The sequence below is a fragment of the Ambystoma mexicanum genome, chromosome 4p (assembly GCF_040938575.1).
Source record: "Ambystoma mexicanum isolate Mex_15411 chromosome 4p, UKY_AmexF1_1, whole genome shotgun sequence".
Lineage (NCBI taxonomy): Eukaryota > Metazoa > Chordata > Amphibia > Caudata > Ambystomatidae > Ambystoma > Ambystoma mexicanum.
Genome location: NC_090927.1, coordinates 904,235,926 through 904,255,327, shown reverse-complemented (window position 1 = coordinate 904,255,327; position 19,402 = coordinate 904,235,926). Strand labels below are relative to the sequence as shown.

The 19,402-nt window shown below is 44.6% G+C and overlaps 1 protein-coding gene across 3 annotated transcripts in view; it reads right to left on the bottom strand.

Moving 5' to 3' along the window:
• MDN1 (midasin AAA ATPase 1) overlaps positions 1 to 19,402 on the bottom strand; it is a 2,688,524-nt gene that overhangs the window by 1,524,911 nt on the left and 1,144,211 nt on the right. For all 3 annotated transcript variants that reach the window (XM_069606482.1, XM_069606484.1, XM_069606483.1), the window contains exon 43: positions 7,709 to 7,979. In XM_069606482.1, coding sequence (XP_069462583.1) covers positions 7,709 to 7,979 — 271 coding nt within the window. The remainder of the gene's footprint in view (positions 1 to 7,708; positions 7,980 to 19,402) is intronic.

Here is a 19,402-nt window from a genome sequence, read left to right as displayed (position 1 = left end):
TGACACGCGTGGCAATGATATTATGCGTACGGCTGGGGAAGAATGAGATTTGGATTTCCTTACTTGATTGCTCCCCGCTGTTTTAGTAGACACGGCAAAGCGGTTCCAGGACACAGGTAAAGTTCCTTCAGATCCTTCTTCAGCACGCTTCAGCTGCAGACGGGTAAAGGGGTGATGTATGATTCTTGTCGGCACTTTAGATATTTTTCCTCAATCCATGAGGGTTGTGCCCCTTGAGCCCCTTGAGCTTGGGGAGCCTCCAGAGACTCACGAGACTCTGCACCGACTCCGCGCCGCTCCGCGGAGTACAGGGGGTTATAAGCACACCCCTCTCAGTTGATAGAGATAGAAAGAGGACTGTAAAGTTCCAACAGCAGTCCAACAGTCCAGCAGGCAAAGCAGACTCACGAGACTCTGCACCGACTCCTTTATGAACCCTGCTATTTGCCGATGTTTGCGCAAAAAAATCAAAGAAGGCAACTCCACTGGAACAGACAATTACCCGAAATGTCTAGGTCCAGCTGAAACTATGGATATGGCTACCTCAGCTTTGGAGAGAGCCCAGAGTATCTCAACGAGACCTGCTCCCTCTGTACAGGTCAAGGACCCAGTCTATTATACAGCTAACGGGTGTCATAAGCAGTTGATTTAACACCAATTGTGGTAGGGGGCGGGTGCCTTAAAGTATTGTCCTGGAATATTGCTGGCCTGAATCCCAAGCTCAGGAATCCTGAATTTGTCAATTATATATCTGGTTTGAGGTCTTACTTTTCCAAGAGACATGGGCTTTGGGAAACATTCCCCTCTAAAATGTTTAAGGGCATTTTGTTTCGGCATCCCATCGCAAAAAAGGGAGAAACAGTGGTGATCTTGCACCATATGCCAAAACCTTGTTGACCTCAAAATGTAGTTCAGATTTCCCTACAAACACGTGGCTAAGGGTTGATATGTTCATGGAAAGTCCAAAGCGTTTATTATCCGTTATACATTTTAATAATGCTTCCCAGGGCAGAGCCTCGGGACTGGATCAGACTTCTCTGTTGAAAGGTTTAGATAATTGAAGTTCACTCGGAAGGCACACCATACTCACTCACAATAATAGGGGGTGATTTTAATGCAAGGCTTGGTGATTGCCAAACCAACCAAGTAGATGTTGCACTAAACATACCTGCACCAGTTATGAGAGGTGGGAAAACAAACCAGGAGCACATTTTCTGATGCACCTAGTGGATTGCAGTTTGCGTTCCATAAATGGAAGGTTACCGGCGGATCGACCTAGGCACTATACCAATAGGTCTTCCAGGTCTAGGTCAACAATCGACTATTTCATAGTTCATGCGCTCGAGTGGTGACATTTGCAGGATCTAAAAATCGACCAACTCCCAGAGAGCGGTAATGATCCTATGATTTTATCGATCCTTTATGACAACATTAACAATATAGACGACCATCACACTAATCTAGGTACACTTGGCTGTGCCTCAATTGCCCGTAGGAAGCACCTAAATTGGGCGGTAACAGAGAATCTTGCTCTGAAAAATTGATAGAGGCCTACCTTCCTATTATTGAGCAAAGTCGTGCCACTAGTGGGACAGACCCAGCACTTTCATGTATCTATAAGAGTATTATATATACTTGTCAATCTAATAGGTCATCTCTTGCTCTGGAAATCAAAAAACACCCAAAATTAGCATGGTATAACAAAGATTGCAGAAGCTTGAAGTCCCAGCTTCTGAAATTGGCAAATAGCTCAAACCGAAACCATGTAGAGCTGACCCTAGTGAGACTTTGATATAAAAATGCTTTACATCATGCAAAGCTTGCATGGAAAATTAAACGGTGCAATAAATTGGAAGAAGCAGCCAAAAAACCTAGCAAAGGCGACTTCTGGAAAATAGTGTCATCTGGTAGTCATCCTCCCAGAGTCTAATCAAATGATATTCCCTCTTTAGCCTAGGCTAATCATTTCTCGAAGTTGTTCGGTCAAGAAACATTACTGTCTTGTCCTATGCAGGCCATGAAGTTCTGTTGGCAAGTACTCCAATAGCTTTACAAAATGTTGTTGTTGCCTATACTAAATGATACATGGGCAGTAGAGAACTCTCAAACAAGGAAATGCAAAGTTATGCGAGTGGGTCCACAGACCCAAAAACTACCCCCCATCCTAGTATCAGGACACAAACTTGACTTGGTGAAAAGAATTCACGTACCTAAGGGTGACCTGCAATAGCAGAGCTAATAGGTCATATCACATTGTTGAGGCCACACAGTCTCTCAGACCTGCAGTGCATTATATAGATTTGGCTTGAAGATGGGTGGCTTAACCATTAAACCAACATTAGAGATTTACTGTGCCAAGCAAGTCACAGTGTTTATTTATGGTGCAGCGTGGGGCCTGGGTCCTACTCAAGCAATTCAGGTCAAAGAAAACAATCTCTTGCAGAGCATTTTGTGGGCTGTTAGGAGCTCCTGAACTTACTGGATCCATCAAGAACTAACCCTGGATTATATAACAGACCACACCAGCCTAAAGGAGGATAACATGGGTGCAAACCAAGACTCATCCAATGCATGAAACTTAAAAGAACTGAAGTCCTCCAACCTCTGCAGAGAGATTAACTGGATGGAGCAACTGGGCAATACATATGATACTCTTAGTCTACTGGGAATTTATGCTGCCCCGGTAAATGTCTCTAAAGCCAACATCAAGTTAGTAAGGGGAAAAATAGATTAAGCTCCAAAGGGAGCAGCGTAACCTCAGTGAAATGAAGAACTGGTCGGTCTCCAAGTATTTGCATTATGGATGTAGCGGGCTTCACGCTGAATATATGCATTGGTTTTACCAAAAGCGACTAAGGAGTGCTTTGTTTCATCTGAGGGTTTGCTGTCTTCTATCACTAATTGGGGTTTGTGGCAGTATACACACGGATCAGAAATCAATATTTGCTCTCCTTGTAACGCGATTTTGACTCATGATATGGTTCTTTCTTTGTTTTTATGTACCAAACAAAAAGTTTTTAAATTAAAGTCCTAAGGTTGTTAAATTGCAGGTCGACTAAAGTGGCATTGCAACGCATACTCTATACAATCTAGAGGTGGCAGTGGCTGTTTACATGTTTTTAGGAGCATCAAAATAGACTGTCTGCAATTAGATATCTACCATGGATTTTTTATTTTTTTTAATAGGAATTTTGTTGTATCTAATAATGTAATGTACTTTGAAATTTGGAAAAGTTAATATTTGTCCATGTTGTCTTTTATGGAGCTGTGCTTCGAAATAAAGATTGAGTGACCCCAGTTTGGGGAGTTTTCCTAAGGTGGTCTTTGGGAGTAGACTTTATAAAACTATCCCGATGGTTTGTAGATTTCCAACTCTTAGTATCAGTCTGTACAACTCATGGAACCTTAGTAAAGTGACAGAGGAGTCAGGATGATCATAAGAGGAAGGTGTACAGGTAAGTACACAACCTAGTTAGTAATGCACTTCAAAGAAACACTTGCACATAAATGTATATTAAAAATATATTTTTCTTCCATTTAAGCAAGATATACTTTAAATACTTATTAATTCAACCAAAACAGTTTAGAATAATTAGTTACTTTTCAAAGTCCACTGCTTAGTTTGTAGTTGCTCGCAGTTACAATTGTTACAGCTTTTGACACCAATGACAGTTCTACCGTATTGCCGGTAATAAAGCGCACTCTGCACACAAAGTTATACAGTAATTGTATTAGGTTAGCAAAACCACATAAGATAAAACAGCTGGTTAGTGTAATATTAGCAGAGCTTAAGGTTTTAGAGGCAGCTCCTTCGCACAGCAAGGCTTTTAAAGTAGAAAATGCAACCCTAACTAAAAGGCAGTTGAGAGGCTCAAAATTTTGTAAAGCAGCAGAACAATGAAAACTTCTGTGACTATTTTCTATTCTCTAGTCTTAAAGATTCATGAAGATTAAAACAGCGTTGGAGACCCTGTAGAACAACTTGCTAATAAGACACACGTAGCAGCTGGGGTCGGAGGTAATGGGGGATTGCCCTGGACACCTCTACGTGCACTCCAATGCTCGAATACCATTTTCCCCACAGTACCTATGGTTTGAAGAAATGTGTTTCTCCTTGCTATGGCAGCGCTGGTCCCGACCTCCCGATTCTTTGGTCTGGTGACTAAAGGCAGAACAATGGATGGGATCTCCAAGCAGCAGTCTAGAGGTTGGACCTCCGACACAGATTTCATCAGTTTGTCTGGCCAGTCTGCGGTTTTGGCGCCTTTCTACAGCACCAAAAAAGGACACGATTCTCCCAGTTAATCTTCTTCGATTCCTGGAGTCCTGCACTCTGGTGAGAAGACTTGGATGAGTTGGATTGTGTCTCTGGAGGTTCACCTGGAGCTCAGCAAAGACTTGGATGGATTTGGCCTTGGCAAGACGATGCACTACAATTGAGGCGGAAGTATCCTGGTAATCGTGATTTGCAGCACTGTAACACCGCAAGCACCTCGGGAGATGGCTCAGATTGTAGTTCATCACACGGTTGGTTGGTCCCACCAGCCAAAGGGGAGTCGTCCTCTTCAGAGTTCCGCCGTCGCACAGAAAATGGTAACAGGACAGCAGTGATTGCATCACAGTGTTGCAAAGGGTCCGGAGGCATCTCTGGTCGTCTTCTTCGCTTCCTGCCTGACCAAACAGAGGCGGGGAGACCCAAACCATAAATGAAACACACAGACCTCGCCCTCCCAGAATGGTAGAAGGGCTAACAAAGAACAACCACGCTAGAAATGGCAAAAAAAGAAAAAAGCCCCAAGTTAGTACTTAGGTGCCCTATTGTGCATAACCGGGACTGAATACAGTCTACAGTAAAGAATAGCATAATAGTCGGTAGAACATGTTCACTCCCCCCAGCCATAACTAGATGGTGGTCTATGTGACTAAAAAGTCACAGGAGCAGAGAGCGCGGGTGGGGGAGGGGGGTGGGGGGTATACTAGGCATCCCCTTGGCACTCCCAATAAGTGGGTATGTGCCAATCTCTCAGAGAATAACGTTTTCAGGAGAGATACAAGGTATCTCTCTATCCTTAAGAACAGTAGAAAGTAGGGATAAGGTTAAGAATCTCAAAGAAGAAACCAGAGGGTTCCCAGCAACAATGCCCATAAGGAGCTGTGTGCTGCAATAGTACAATAAAGATGCCTTAAGAGATTTGGAGAACAGTAGACTACATAGAAAAAGTGAAACACAGAACAGAGTTCCAAAAGGTAGAGCGGATAAGGATGAATGAGAGAAAAAAGGCTCCACTCGTTCAGAATATTAAAAAAAAGTCCAGAGGTTCAGCAAAAAGTGCTGGGCGTCTCAATAGGTGAGGTGATGAAGCATAAAAATTATAAATCTTAACAGCCCCTCTCACTTCTGGTGCTTTGCAAACCAGTCAGTGGCAAAATATAACATAGCCACACTGGCAGACACTCAACGACATAGGGGCAGAGGATTGCAGTGTCTAGCCCAGCTATAAATGGACATCAGTCAAACAATCTACACAAGTGAAGAACGCAATAGTAAACAAGGTCTCAATAAAATGCACTGCTCCTCACTGGGACAATGAAGGGAAGTGTCCTGGGCGCTCAGACAGCCGTTGAGCAGCCTTAAAGGAAAGCAAATGTAGTACCTGTTTCAGAAGACCCTAACCTTTCAGCACACTGCCTCACCCATGGCTTGTAAGAGGTCCTGGTGTCTTAGAGGTAGGGCCTGTCCTCCATTTGCAGCTAGGAGTATCTGACTGCACAGAGCGCCAAGGCTGCCAGAAAGGCAGGGTCCCAAGGAAAAACCTTGCAATGAGGTCCGGCTGCTGCGGGTTGACTTCAATGAGGAAATGAGCAGACTGTAACTGGTGGTCTGATAAGCAGTGATGGTATGACTGGCAAGAAAAACATAGGACATTGAAGATTGGAGGAAAGAAAAATTGCAGCGCAAGCGAGGGGATACAAGAGAGAACTGGAACAAGCACCAAAGCAACAGGTAAAAAAAGTTGTATCGCGCAACTTACCCGTTCTATGCTGCATTTGTTGAGGAGGAGGGCTGCTCCTCCCGATATGTGCCTTGACATGCAAGAAGTCGCTGCCATCTTGCGTTTGGCCATCCTGTACACTTCTTATGTCTCGACTTTGGGTTGGCAGAGAACTGAAATGGAGCTTCAATCTTTCCCACACTAACCAAGAACGAATATGCATTCTGATAACCTCATTCAGCAAAATGTCTAGTTAGGCATAGAGTTAGGGTGAGGTGGAAGATCAAACAGTTGACAGGAAACCACTGAGTCAACCAAGAATTCAAACGTTAGCAATATTACTTCAAGGTTTTTCTCAAGAGTTAAACAAGGGAAATCCGAAATATCTTCAAGACTTCCTGGTAAACTCATTCTTGCAAAGAAATCTTCTGATCAGAAGTCGACTAGAGTGACGTCCAAGCACCTACTGTACAATATAGGAAATCCAGGACTTGAAATTCACTAGTCGGTGGACAGACAAGTGAGGAGTTACCATCTAGGTTTTTTTGTAGGTGTTTTCAAGAAAAAATATTCAAGAAGTCATGACATTGTGTAGGGAAGAAAATGAAACAGCACCTCTCATTAGCTTTGTTAATTCTATCTTTCAGGTTTCCAGTGAAGTGAGGAAATCCTACTTTGTCCCATTTTCATGCAGGTGAAGTAACTAACGCAGCACCTTCAGACACTTCAGGAGTCAGGTGGGAGGGAGAGGTTCAGCAGCATCTCCTGTAGAAGTCAATTCTTGAGGACACGACGGACTGGTACAATTTAATGTTGCATCAGAGATCCAGAGTCCAAAAGAAGGAAATATCCATGCATGATTTTAAGCAAAACCAAGTCTAAAAGAACTTAAAGAGTAAACTCAAGTGAGGATCAAAACCAGGTCAAAATCAACCACTTTTTACTTTCAGCTTGAGGGGTATCTAAAGACGGATTAAGATTTAAATGTGTGCCATACCAGAGAACAACTAGGAAGCACAAAGACTGAACCAAATATCTGGAAGATGCTTACCTTTGAAAGTGGTAGCCGAGGAGGAGGCAAGGAGGCTTCTCAACTCTCATTAAAACATGCCATCATTGAACTAAACAAATGGTGTTATAAGCCATACGTAACATTTTGTTTTCAGAGTGAAAACACAAGCTTCTACTAAAAGCAGCATTCTTAGCATAGCCCAATTACGGAAAATAAAAAAAGGTTACACTGAGTGAATGCAGTAGTACTTGTGATTAGAACGTTGGTGCCAGGAAGTACCATTGACACATTCCTGTCTCATCACCAACAAAGTTTAAAATGCAGTGATCAGAAAACTATATAGTTAGCTGGATTTTTCTAACTGTTTTGAAAATACTGAATAATGAACCTACTGAACAACAACTTTAACTTGGCAAACATTGCCACTATGCACCAGCATTAATTCAACATCCATGAGTTGCACTGAAGGGTTAGGCATTGGGGAGATTTTAGAGAGAACAGCAAATATAATAAAAAATAGTGATTTTAGTATAACTGTCCCAGAGGACATGACAAACCCCACACACAAAGCTATCTGTCAAAGGCAAGACACCAAGTTCATAAACCGATAACCAGAATAAAAAAAAAAAATTGGTTACATAAAACCAGCCAAGTAATGAACACCAGCCACCAACGGTCTGCTACTAATCAGCACTGTACTCACCAGTTTTAGAGAAAGAATTAGTTTTTTTGTTCATTCTGTGGATAAGGCCAAGAAATCCCTCAATTTTGACCAAAAGGTCTGCACAGCCACTTCGATCACGTTCATCAACAGATTTGGGCTTGCAATGTAGACAGAAAGAGCTCCAAGCACGAAGGAGGACTTCACAATCCTCTGGAAATACATCTGTAGCAAGGAGACTGTCCCTCATAAGAGCACCCAAGAAATCCTCCACCTTCTCCAACAGAGACTGCCATGGTCTGTTAAGGTCTGCCTGTAATATTAAACAGTGCAAGGCTGTTAGGAGAAAACAGGCACACTAATATGCATTAGAAAATGCCCTACATTATTTCTGTTCATGCATTCTCTAATTTCATGTCCTCTGATCTAAAAAATGGCAGATACTGGTAACCGATTTGAACCTTTTAATGGGAAGGTTTCACATTTATAGACAACACCAATGCACCCATTTCTCTTCCTCAATTTAGAAAATGTCAATACAAGAAGTTACAAAAAACAATTGAAAATGTTCAAGATGTTTGTGCATGGAGTACCATTACAATGTTACTAAAAAGCTGCAATTTGCATATTAGTAAATCAACAAATCAACATGCACGTATTGCCGTCTTAAAGTGGAATGTTTATCGTTCAAAATGGTTGTAGCTGTGTCAAAAGCCTTTGTGCAACGTTCTTTCACGATCTGCAAAGGACCTGCTAAGTATTTCCTCCTATTACACAGCACAATCATAACTAATCACCTTTAGAAATCCTCTCTCGACTGACACCCAGATGTCCACTCAGAACGAGAACTTTGTGAGCAATAAACAGTCAAGTGTCGCTCAATCCCTTAACTTTCAATGGTTGCAATCTTGGTCATGCTACAGCATAGGTGAACATACAACTCCCCTCCCTACCTCCTCAAACCCAAACATTACAATTTTCATTTCATAGAATTTCAAATCATTGGTTCCAGGTCAAGAAAAATGAAGTAGATCCGTTATCCAATGCAATTAAGACTTGAAGATTTAACAGGTTTCTGATTGTTCTTTAACACTTACCATTTACCCTTCAGTTTGGCATAAAGACTGGCTGTTAGAGCAGATTTTCATTTGTGGGGATATTTTTTTTACCCCTACTTGGTTCTGCCGGCCACTGTAACCCTTATTTTTTGATGTGCCACCTTACTAGTCTTTATGGTTGGAGAGGCAGGGGTGCATTTTAGGCATCTCACTTTGGTACCAGGGCGAGTCTATAATTGTGTTGGGGAGTGATCTGTACTTCATGTGCCTACGACAGTGCTCTAGTCATTTTTACCGGATAGTAGCAGAATTATACTTTAGTGTAGTCACTGGAGTACTGAGACGTTTCTCCAAGTCGTACTTCTGGACCTTTTGTTTTGTGGCCTTTGGTTGGACCCTGAGACACGGCAGGAGAACACAAGGAATCAGTGGTTTTAGTTTAATCCAATATAAACTCGATTAAAATCTCCGACTTTCCAATCAAAAGTGTGTGGCAGTTTTCTGGCCAGCCCTGAATGGCTGGCCCCCACGCCAGAGTTTGATGCATATTGTGGGAGCGTTAGGTAGGGTTGCACTGCCGCTGAAAGAATGTTCATCTAGGGGAACATTCTGCAGATTCGTTTCTGCACTTACCTGAAGACTAAGATGGCTTGCTGGAAAGAATTTTGGTGCAGCCATAAAGGCTGTGTCACTGGTACTTTTGTCTTTGCATCCTCGTGTCTCTGTGCAGGTGCAATCCGTGCCCGGGCTCTTCCTTGGTTTCTTTCAGCTTTTATTGTTGCATGTTGCTGTAAACAATCACAAAGTCTGCAGCTCCTGGTCACTTTAATGAAGACTGTCTTAGTGTCAAAAGGTGGGAGAGGGGACTGCTGGGCTGGCAGGGAAATGAATAGATGCCAACTACTTCCATGCTCTTGGGATGTTTTTTGTCAGATCTGGAAATGGTCATCATCAAGGAAGCATTTTGAAGGTGTCTGGCTTATCCTTTCTCTTTGCACCTGCTTATTGGGTTCAGATTTCATGATAGTTTGTGGTTGCATAATCTTCTTTGTGGTGTGCTAGGAACATTTTTCTTTTTGCTGCTTTCCTCAAAGGACATCTATGCGACATACATTTTGCTCATTTTGAACCCTACCCTGACTTTGAGGTCAGTAAAGCCTTCTGCTTTAACTGACTAGTCCCTAAAACAGTACTGAGAGACTTAGCGTCCCTGAATTTCTGGTATTGGTACAATTGCACACATCACCTTACAGTTAAGTGCACTTACGATACTTTGTATACTTATCTTTTTATATAATGACTTTTCTGTTTCTTGTACAACATGCCTCAGACAAGTTGATGGCAGCAGTGATATTTCTACTGTTTTTTTAATCATTTAACCTATGCACTTTTGCATTTAGCACAAATCACTGCTAAATGTGACTAGAACCCACATGGTCGTGTCACAAGGTTTTGCGCATGTTTTTTGGCCACATTGTTCTTTGGTCTTCTTTCGGGCATCTCTGATTAGAAAATACTTTATATGGAATGCCCTTTTCAAGGGAAATCAATGGCGTTCGTAGGCTAAGGGTGTGTGGGTGTGTACCCTAATCTTAGATAAAAGGACAGCCCTGCAGCTATTCGAGAGATCGCTGGAGCCAAGACCTCTACAAAAAGTGCAGCCCGCTGACGACCCCAGAAGAGGTCAGCATTGACTTCAGTGCTGTCCCGGTGAAGACCTGATCCTCTGACTGATCTCAAGAATACCATCTGGTGTGCTTTGATCCCTGGACCAATGGATACAAGCAAGTCTTGTCCCCTTCTGAAGGATATTTGCATTCAAACTGGTCCTGGACAAACCGGAGAACTGGCCAGCTCAATCCTGGCCATCCTCTTCAACTGGTGTAAAAAGATGTTTGCTCCTGTATTTTCAACGGAAGTGTGCTGGGCCTGTTCCTTTGTTCCCTCATTGAAGATAGCCTGCTGCCGCCTAGGCACAGTGACAACCGTTGCAACACTCCTTCAGTCCCGTGTGGTGTCTTGAGGTGGTCTGCCCCGCAGAAGTCTTCATCTGTCCTCGTTTGGGTATTCTACTGGAAGCTGTCTGGAACGGATTCCTGCGTACCAGGACCAACCAAAACGAACTTCCAACGCCAAAAGTGACCTCAGTACCTACAACCGCTGGCCTGTCCTCAACGGGCCAAGCGCAGGCGATTGTGTCCCCAACAGAATCCAGAACATCAGCAGTGGTCTCTGGAGAAATATGAGTCAGGTAGGTAAGTTGACCTACCGGTTTCTCTTCCCGCTGTTCTTCATAGGGTTACATGGGTGTAATGTCCTGTCCCTAAATCACTCTTTCCTGAATTTGGTCGTGGAGGCCTGGTCAAGGATCCCTTCCTAGCATTATTCTAAGGAATAAGATTGAGTGAGTTTACTTTCCTGAACTTAAGCTAATTTTGAGTCTTATTAATTTTAACCATTGACATCACCAATCTCTTCATAAATCTATTTGTGACGTATGAACTTTGGAACTTGTGACTTTGGGGAAAAAGTACTCTAGCTGAAGCTTATACTTCATAAGAGCTAGGGAAGATTTTCTGTGATTAGCATTAAGTGTTCTTTCTATTTCTAATGCATACGAGTACTAACCTGTCATGATGCCTACCTCCAAGGTGCCAGACAAGACCCTGCTACCCCAGAGGCAGACATTATGTCTTCAAGGGAAGTCACAACAGCCTCAAGTAGGGGCTCTTTGGACTCAGTCCTGGCGCCATAGGCGCCAGGCTCCTAAAAGGGGACTTTGTGTTAAAGGTGCTTAGTGTTAACTTACCTGATGCAGACCATGCTGCAACATCCAGGCCTTCTGACCTGAGAGGAAGGATACATACCGGGAACTACTTTGAAGGCTATTTAAGCCACGCCCAAGCAGCAACTCACGCTTCGCGTTGTTCTGCATCTAGCAGCTGGACGCTCACCGTGTTTGCTCCTGCATTCTGTCTTCTGCCACTCCTGCCAGCATCCTGGAACACATGCAAAGAGAGAAGTGAAGAGAAAAGGGTAAAGAAGAGTCCTTACCTGCTAAATCCGCATTCCGGAGACATATCGCTGATGGTCCTGAAAAGGAAGACATCCATTTAAAAGCACATCGCATCCATCGCTGCAGCGCCGCATCTCACTCACCTGTACAAGGTGCCACCACGTTCTACGGCGATATCTGGACTCGCAGACACATCACCGCGCCTAGAGAGAAAAAGACAAGAATAAAGGTGAGAGGGGAAAGAAAACAAGGAAACCTTAATTTCCATTACAAAGCTTATCTGTTGGGTTATTCCAACTTCATTTCGGGTCGGTGCCGCATCCTGGTATTTCCGGACCCCAGCCCCTATGGGGAAAAAAGACATCAGCGTTAGTGAGCGCATTGATACAAGGACACAGAGAACTCTCATCAAGCTCACCAGAGTCTCATTCTTCGGTTCCACAGCTCTTCTCGGACTGGATACAACGTGCCCCTGCATGAGAAGCAGGATGGAGAGCTCAACCTTTCAAACCCTAAGGTGAGACTTCACGTGGGGGTCGCAGGAGGGTTTCGTAGAGGGGTGAGAAGGGAGCGGGAGGCTTATACTTTCTCCCGCAGATTGTTAATACTCCCTTTTCACTTACAGAAAGATATTCCTGCGAGCCAGACAAGCCAGATTCGAAGGTCCGGTCCAGTCCATCTTCCGGGTCCTGCGCTTCACCATAGAAGAAGCAACACTCCAAACCAGACCTGCGCCTCCGTGGGAGTAAGGTGAGCGTAACATAACCTGTGTTTCACTATTCATTTAATCAAATTCTACTCTATTTCTCCTAATGGTGAATGTATATAACTTTCATTAGTGATGGTGTGACAATATTGGACTAAAAGATTTACTTGCTTAGTTTATATTTTAAAGGTCTAATAAGCTATGGTATATGTGTATACTTACCTGTAACTGGAATTATTGATATTGCTCTGTGTGGATTCATTGTAGCCCTAGAAAACTCTTGCACCCTTCTTGGGACGATGTTTGGGTGATCTGCTACCTTACTTTGATTGGGTTTGACTACGTTTTCAGTGTCTTCCCTGTTCACCATAATAGGGGGACATCCAAAAATCATTCCACAAGGGATGATTTTGGAAATTCCTCACAACATGGGTGGTCTTCATGAATCCTCTTCATGATCTGGAATGGGTCGCCTAGGTCCTTTATGCAAATGAGGTAGAACACACCAAGGGGAGACATCCACGTCTGACTGACAAGACTCAATCCTGACCTGTAATTCACTTGTGCATCACCAGTTTCTGGGTAGTTTCTCTGTAAAGTTGCACTCAAATCAATGCCCCAGAGCCTGTGGATCCAAGTAACATACATGTTGCGGTCCACAGGCGCTTCACTATGTCCCTGCTAGAAGCATGTTCCAAAAACAGTAAACCTGTACCTCACTCTGTAACCTACACTCTCTGAACCTTAATTGGTGGTTCCAGAGTCTGGAATTCTTCTGTGGGGGAAAGAGTGAGTGAGTGTTCCTCAAACTCCACAGGCTGCTTGTTGTGGTCTGCTCCAGCTATGGACCGCAAGTCATACATCCCTTGTTAATATACTGAACTGTAACAAGCAGATTGTCTTTTTGCTCCCTATGGTAGAAACTTTCTAGAACTTTAAAACCTCTAAAATGACTGAATTATTTACCTGTAATCCATTTTATTAACGTACCAAGTGGGTCCTGGAACTATAAAAGTCGTTCTCTGGTTACTTAATGTATATTTCAGTTTATAAATCCTTGCAATCTACTCTGGTCGAACAGGGTGCTTTATAAGCCACGTATTGTTTTGAGCATTATTAAAACTGACCTACGATTCACAAATCCTTTGGTTTCATCCCCTTTATTCCCTTCCTTGGAGCACTGCGTGTGCTGGCCCCTGTTGAGTGTCTGCCATCCCTTGCTCTAGGTTAGCCTTGTATGCCCTGAATTGTTCTGATCTGCTTACCTTACTGTTAGGGAGAGTTTTCCATGGCCCTCAGAGATCAGTGTGAAATCATATACTAAGGGAAAGACTGTGTTCCAACCAAACAATAGATCAAACTTGTGTGAGTAGCTATGTCAGAGCAGTCGGGCTTTACTCAAGGGATGACGGCTGGTGTGAGGTACATGCTATAGTTAATATGTTTAAATAAACTAGAGTAAGGTATTTAAAAAGCAGCAAACACTTAGGCACACCCTCCATACTCCTCCAGCTAAATGTAAGACCTGTACTTGGTAATCAACTCACAACATTATAGTGCTAAGTAACTACAAGAAGAAGGGATCTCTAGACACAGGCAACAGTCCAGGGTCAATGCAAGCTGTGCGGCAGTGAAGTAAACTGTGCGGGTCTGTCCTGCATCAACGGACCAAATCCATGTGGCTACAACAACAGTCCAAGCTCACCACAAAAACCTAGACACAGCCGGTGGTGATCTCCCTTGAGTGAGGTATGTCTTCCCCAATGACCTATCGCCTTGAGCAATACTTAACTTTCTAGGGTTTCTGGGCCTGAGATCACTTACCTGTCTTGAACCTCCCCATTCCTCATTGGGATTACTTTGGGATTAAAGTGCTGCTCAACTTTGCACTATACAGGGCTGGCCCAGGACAGTGGGGTATTGGTCCGAACTTCTGTGGGTCCACCTTTTGGACCACAGAAGTGGTAGCTGCTTCTCCCATCACAACAAATTTACGCAAGTCATTATTTCATGCGTTGCTTCTGCTCTACACTATCTTCAGTAATTTACCTGAACTAGTTAGGTAGGCTCTACTGAACTACTCGCCTCATCTCAGAAATCTTTGTGGAACTAAAGACTTGCAGAGACCTCGTATAGGCTAGGGCTGGACTTCTAAAGATTTTATATATGGTGCTGAGTGTCTTATAATTATAAGGTATATGCTATGGTGTGTGTGTGTATAACCTCTTTTCTGCCTACTTTGGTCTTGGCATATATTGCCTGAATAACTGCCTGCGATTCTAAAGCAGTGTGTAACCCATAGTGGGTTACCAAACTGAGTTGCATATACGTACTTAACTATTCTTATTTACTTCTGAATATTGAAAATGTGGTTTACTATAGTATTGAAGTGTTTTATTTTTATATTTGCCTGTGAAGGCCTTTCTGCTAAGTGATCACTCCTATGATAAAATGAGCTGAGCAGATCTCGGGAGCTTTGGAGGTGGTGCACAATTCCAGTTAATCACACACGGAACCAATGAAATACTAAAGTCCACACACCAGGCAGTGGTGTAGGCTGACGTCTTGTGCCTGGAGGGTCTGTCCCCTTACGATTTGGCCTGGAAGGCCTTATGTCCGGTCGCCTTGGAGGGCTTTGGTCCGGGACAAGCACAGGGGAAGCAGGCAGCCTTAGTTGCATCTCCGACACCAAGGTGTGAAGGGTCGCGAGGATATCAAACATGTCCCTGGTGCTGGTTGGAGTGGGAGCAGCACAGCCGGCAGCAGCCCCAGGCTGGAGCACTTCCTTGGTTAGATAGTAGAACAGGCTTGCCCTGCTGAGATCCCGCCGTCGACACTGTCCCAAGGCCCTCCTTGTGGTCTGAGTAGTAGTCCTCGGGCAAAGTGTCAGAGCTCGAGTAGATGCGTGCAGTCCCCTCGAGGGAATCCCCAGATTCTTCAGGGACAGCCCCCCCGATTGCCTGTGGGGAAATTCCATAGGCGGTGGAGGCTCCCTGCCTGTAAAGACTGGAGGGGGGGTATCTGTACTACTGCCCTCTATATACTAGGGTAAATGAACAGAACACCCCAGCCAAGGCTCCCAATTTGGTAAGAATGGACAAGCAGCCAGGCTTAAGCTTTCAGGAGGTGATGCAGGCTGGTTCTCACACTAGGGATAGTATTACTGGCACAAATTTAATATAGATATAAAATTTCGAATTTCGAAAACAACTGTAATACTCTGCAGCTTCCACTAGATGTCGGCCTATGCACAGCATGTGATCTAAGCAGTTTCCACAAGCCTCAGAAATATATGACATGCATTACTTACCGTAATAGCATTTCTGATTATTGTATCTGCTTGGATTCACATGCTGTGCATATAGCCAGACATCTAGTGCTAACTGGGGAGTATTGCATCTTGTATTTCGAGGATCGAAAGGGGACGTTGGCATAGGCATGTCTGTAATACTATCCCCAACGTGACGTGTAGTGTACCCAGAAATCTTCACATGTCGAGAATTCTCTCTGATTGTATGTTTTCTGCTGTGAGGGAGCCTTATGACTATCGTGAGCGAATACAGAAAGAGAGAAGTAGTAAGAAGTCTATGTTCCTTCCATCCGAGCGGGGAGGAAGGGTGGGCGCATGAGAATCTAAGCAGAAACAATCATCAGAAATGCTATTACGGTAAGTAATACATGTCTTCCGATGCTTGTTAATCTGCTTAGAATCACATGCTGTGCATAGACTAAAGCACCAGATGGGAGCCTCTGTACTCCTGCTCTCTTTATGGCAGAGTCGAAGCACAGAGCACTCCAGCCAAGATTCTCTATGCGGTAACAATGGTCGAGAAATTAAGGCTTACCCTCTCAGGAGGTGATGCGAGCTGGTTCTTAAGTACACTGTAGTCCCCAAGCACCCACAAAGGAATGTCCACACACTGTTAGTGAAAACACAGTCTTTATATAAATAGGGTTCAAGGTTATATACAATCACAATAACACACTTAGTTATTACTATAATAGCAAATATATACAGGTCTACGTGTTACCACTCTTTCCACGACTGACCGCCCCAAATAGCATACGAATCAGATTGTAAAATGAATCAGCGATAGACAATGGCAGAACAGTCTATCCCACTACCATGAGACTGTCCTGTGTGAGGATCCCCCCCCCGCCCAACCTGGGCAACCTGTAAATAAAGCGTATTTGACAAGCCCAGTCCAGTATGCTCAATTTTGTCTTGAGTCCTTCTAAAAGGTTTCACGACCCCAAAGTACCTGGTTTTGTAGCGTTCGTCGATGAGTCGTCGACGGGCCCTTCTTGAGTGCACTCCCTTTAAGGCAGGAGCCACGGTCGTCTACAGTCGGTGAAGAAACTGTCGTTCCGGCAGCAGCTTCAGTTCTTATGGTGCTTGTTGACTACCGGTCGGAAACGTCCTGCAAGCTAGGGCCTGCGGTGCACCTCAACGACGAGCGCTCATTGCCGCAAAGAGTTAATAAAGGCAAAGGAGCACTGCGGCTCCCGTCGGTGACTGATGGACCTCAATGTTCGAGCGCTTCATTTTGTGATTTTGCGGTGGTCCCAGTATCCGGTCGGCAGCCTTTCGAGGGTCTGACATCCAGGGAGCTTTGGCAAAGATCAGCTGGTGCACGATGGTCCCTCGTAGCTCGGGAAGAGGTCTCATACCCAGAGCCTCTCTTGGTCAGTTCCTTGACAGTCACGCAGCTTTCGGATTAGCAAAGGACAGCAGCAGCAATAATTCTTCTTCCAGCGGGCTTCAAGGTTAATCATCAAGTATCAACTTCAGCTTCTGAATGATTTCCATCAGTGAGAAACCCACAGATTTACTGGGGATCTCCCATTCACTCTGCTGGGTCACACTCGGGCAACCAATCATTCAGAAGGGCATTCAGGCAGTCCGGCAGCCAATCAGGCTCACAGTGCATTCAGGCCATTCTACTCCATCCAGACACTCGCAAAACGGAATGTGGATTCAGACAAGTACTCTGCCATTCAGCACTCCGCACTGCATTCATACCAGTTTTGGGCAGGGCTGTCTCAGTCATTGTGTCAACCACCAGATACTAGACACCCAAAACATGAAATGCGTATTCATCACACACTCCATTCACCCAGGTCCCAGCCCATGGGCGTACCAACAACATACAGTCATTGGGAAGGCTCCAGCCAGTCTGGCCTGTGTTGTTCCTGAGCTTCAGTCGTGGGGACAGAGGGAGGACGTCTGGGGACTCCTGCTCTGCAATGGGAAGGTCAGCGGCAGCAATGCGAAAACCTCAAGTCAGCGGTCCTTCAGTGTTTCCGCTCCTCGCGTCTGACAGCAAATGGCAACACTGCATTTCTCGGATAGCACTCTGGACTTTCCTCGCATATGGGGTCCAGCACTCTGTTGAAGTGGCTCAGGCTTGGTCAGTCCTGCATCCGGGAAGCCCAGAGGATCTTCCTGGTGGTCGGGTCCGACTTAAAAGCAACGCACACAATCTGGTGTTTCTCTCCCTGGCACTTCGGTTCCAGCAGCAGAGGAAATACAGCCAGCTCCGAGAGGATTTCCAGACGGGCTTACTTTGGAGTTGATTGGTCCCACCAAATCAAAGGGAGAAGTCGTCCTTGCAGGGCTTCTCTAGTCGAGGTGAAGTCAAGAGTTTCAGCACAGCAGCAGGGCTTCACTGGACAAACTAATGGTCTAGGATTTGCAGCAGGGGTCTCTTCAAAGTTCTTCTTCGTATTCCTTCGTCCAGTGGTCGACTCTGCCCTCCAAGCCAAAAAGCCTAGCCTTTTATGCAGGTCTCTCCCTTTCATTCCAGCCTAGCTGTCAATCACACAGCAGGGTGGCTGTCCTTGCCGGACAGCCAGCCGGCCAATCACCTTTGGGTGCATTCCTGTAACCAAGAGGATTAAGCACAGGGAGTTTCTGGCAGCTCCCTCACTTCCTGCCCCTGCAAGACATACTGGAGCCATAAGCGGGCTTCACTCGTGAATCCTGCCAAAGACAAACTGAACAAAGGGACCAAACCTGGTTTGGCACGCAGAGTACATCTCAAGAAAGACCTTTCCAACAAGAAATGGCGAAAAAAGAAGTTTGGGCCATTTTGACAAAATGGACACCCATGGGTGCTTTACTGCAGCTGTGAATGCAGCCTGCAGTAAAAACACACAATGGTAGTAAAAAGTAAACCACTGCCATCAGCCATTAATTGTAGAAAGGGTAACAAAAATGTTACGTGAGAAACTAGACAAAGGGAATACTAAGTAACCCCTCCAGCACCCTATTGTAAGATAATGTGTCGTGGGTCTAGAAAGTTACAAAACGTAAGTAAAGTCAAGTTCAATCCATTGCTCTTGGAAACAGCAGTTTCACCAACAGAAGGTATTTAAACCTTTGGGAAATCTACAAAACTTCCCTGTGCCACTGCACTGAAGGTGTTGTGTGACAATGTGAAGATGATGACAATGGAGTTTGCCAGACTCCACAACCAAAAGAAACAGAGTCCAAATCACAATAAAAATACATGAGAGGGTGAGAAAAAGGGCTCATTCTCTCCAGGTTAGAAATTAAAAAGTCCTAAGGTCAAGCAAAAGAGCTGGTGGTCTCTAAGGTAGAAGGGAATTCACACATTTTTGAGAATTCTCCCAAACAGCCATATATGGTATTTCCACCCAACGGCCAGTCAGGAGGAAAGGAACAGAGACATGGCTTCCCAGAACTTTGGGAAACATGGTAAAAGGCAATAGAAACCAGGAGGCTACAGGGGCCATCTTGCCCTCTACCAGGAATCCACCGATACCTATGGCAGGGCCCGGGTGTCCCAAAAATTGAGGACACTTAAGAGCCACTGCTAAGTCAGCATGCAGCTGCCGCCAGTCCATACCCTGCTCTGTGGACAACACAGTTGCCCAAAAAAACCACATGGGGTACAAGGGTGTACCCCCACCCATAGGGGCCATAAGGGTAT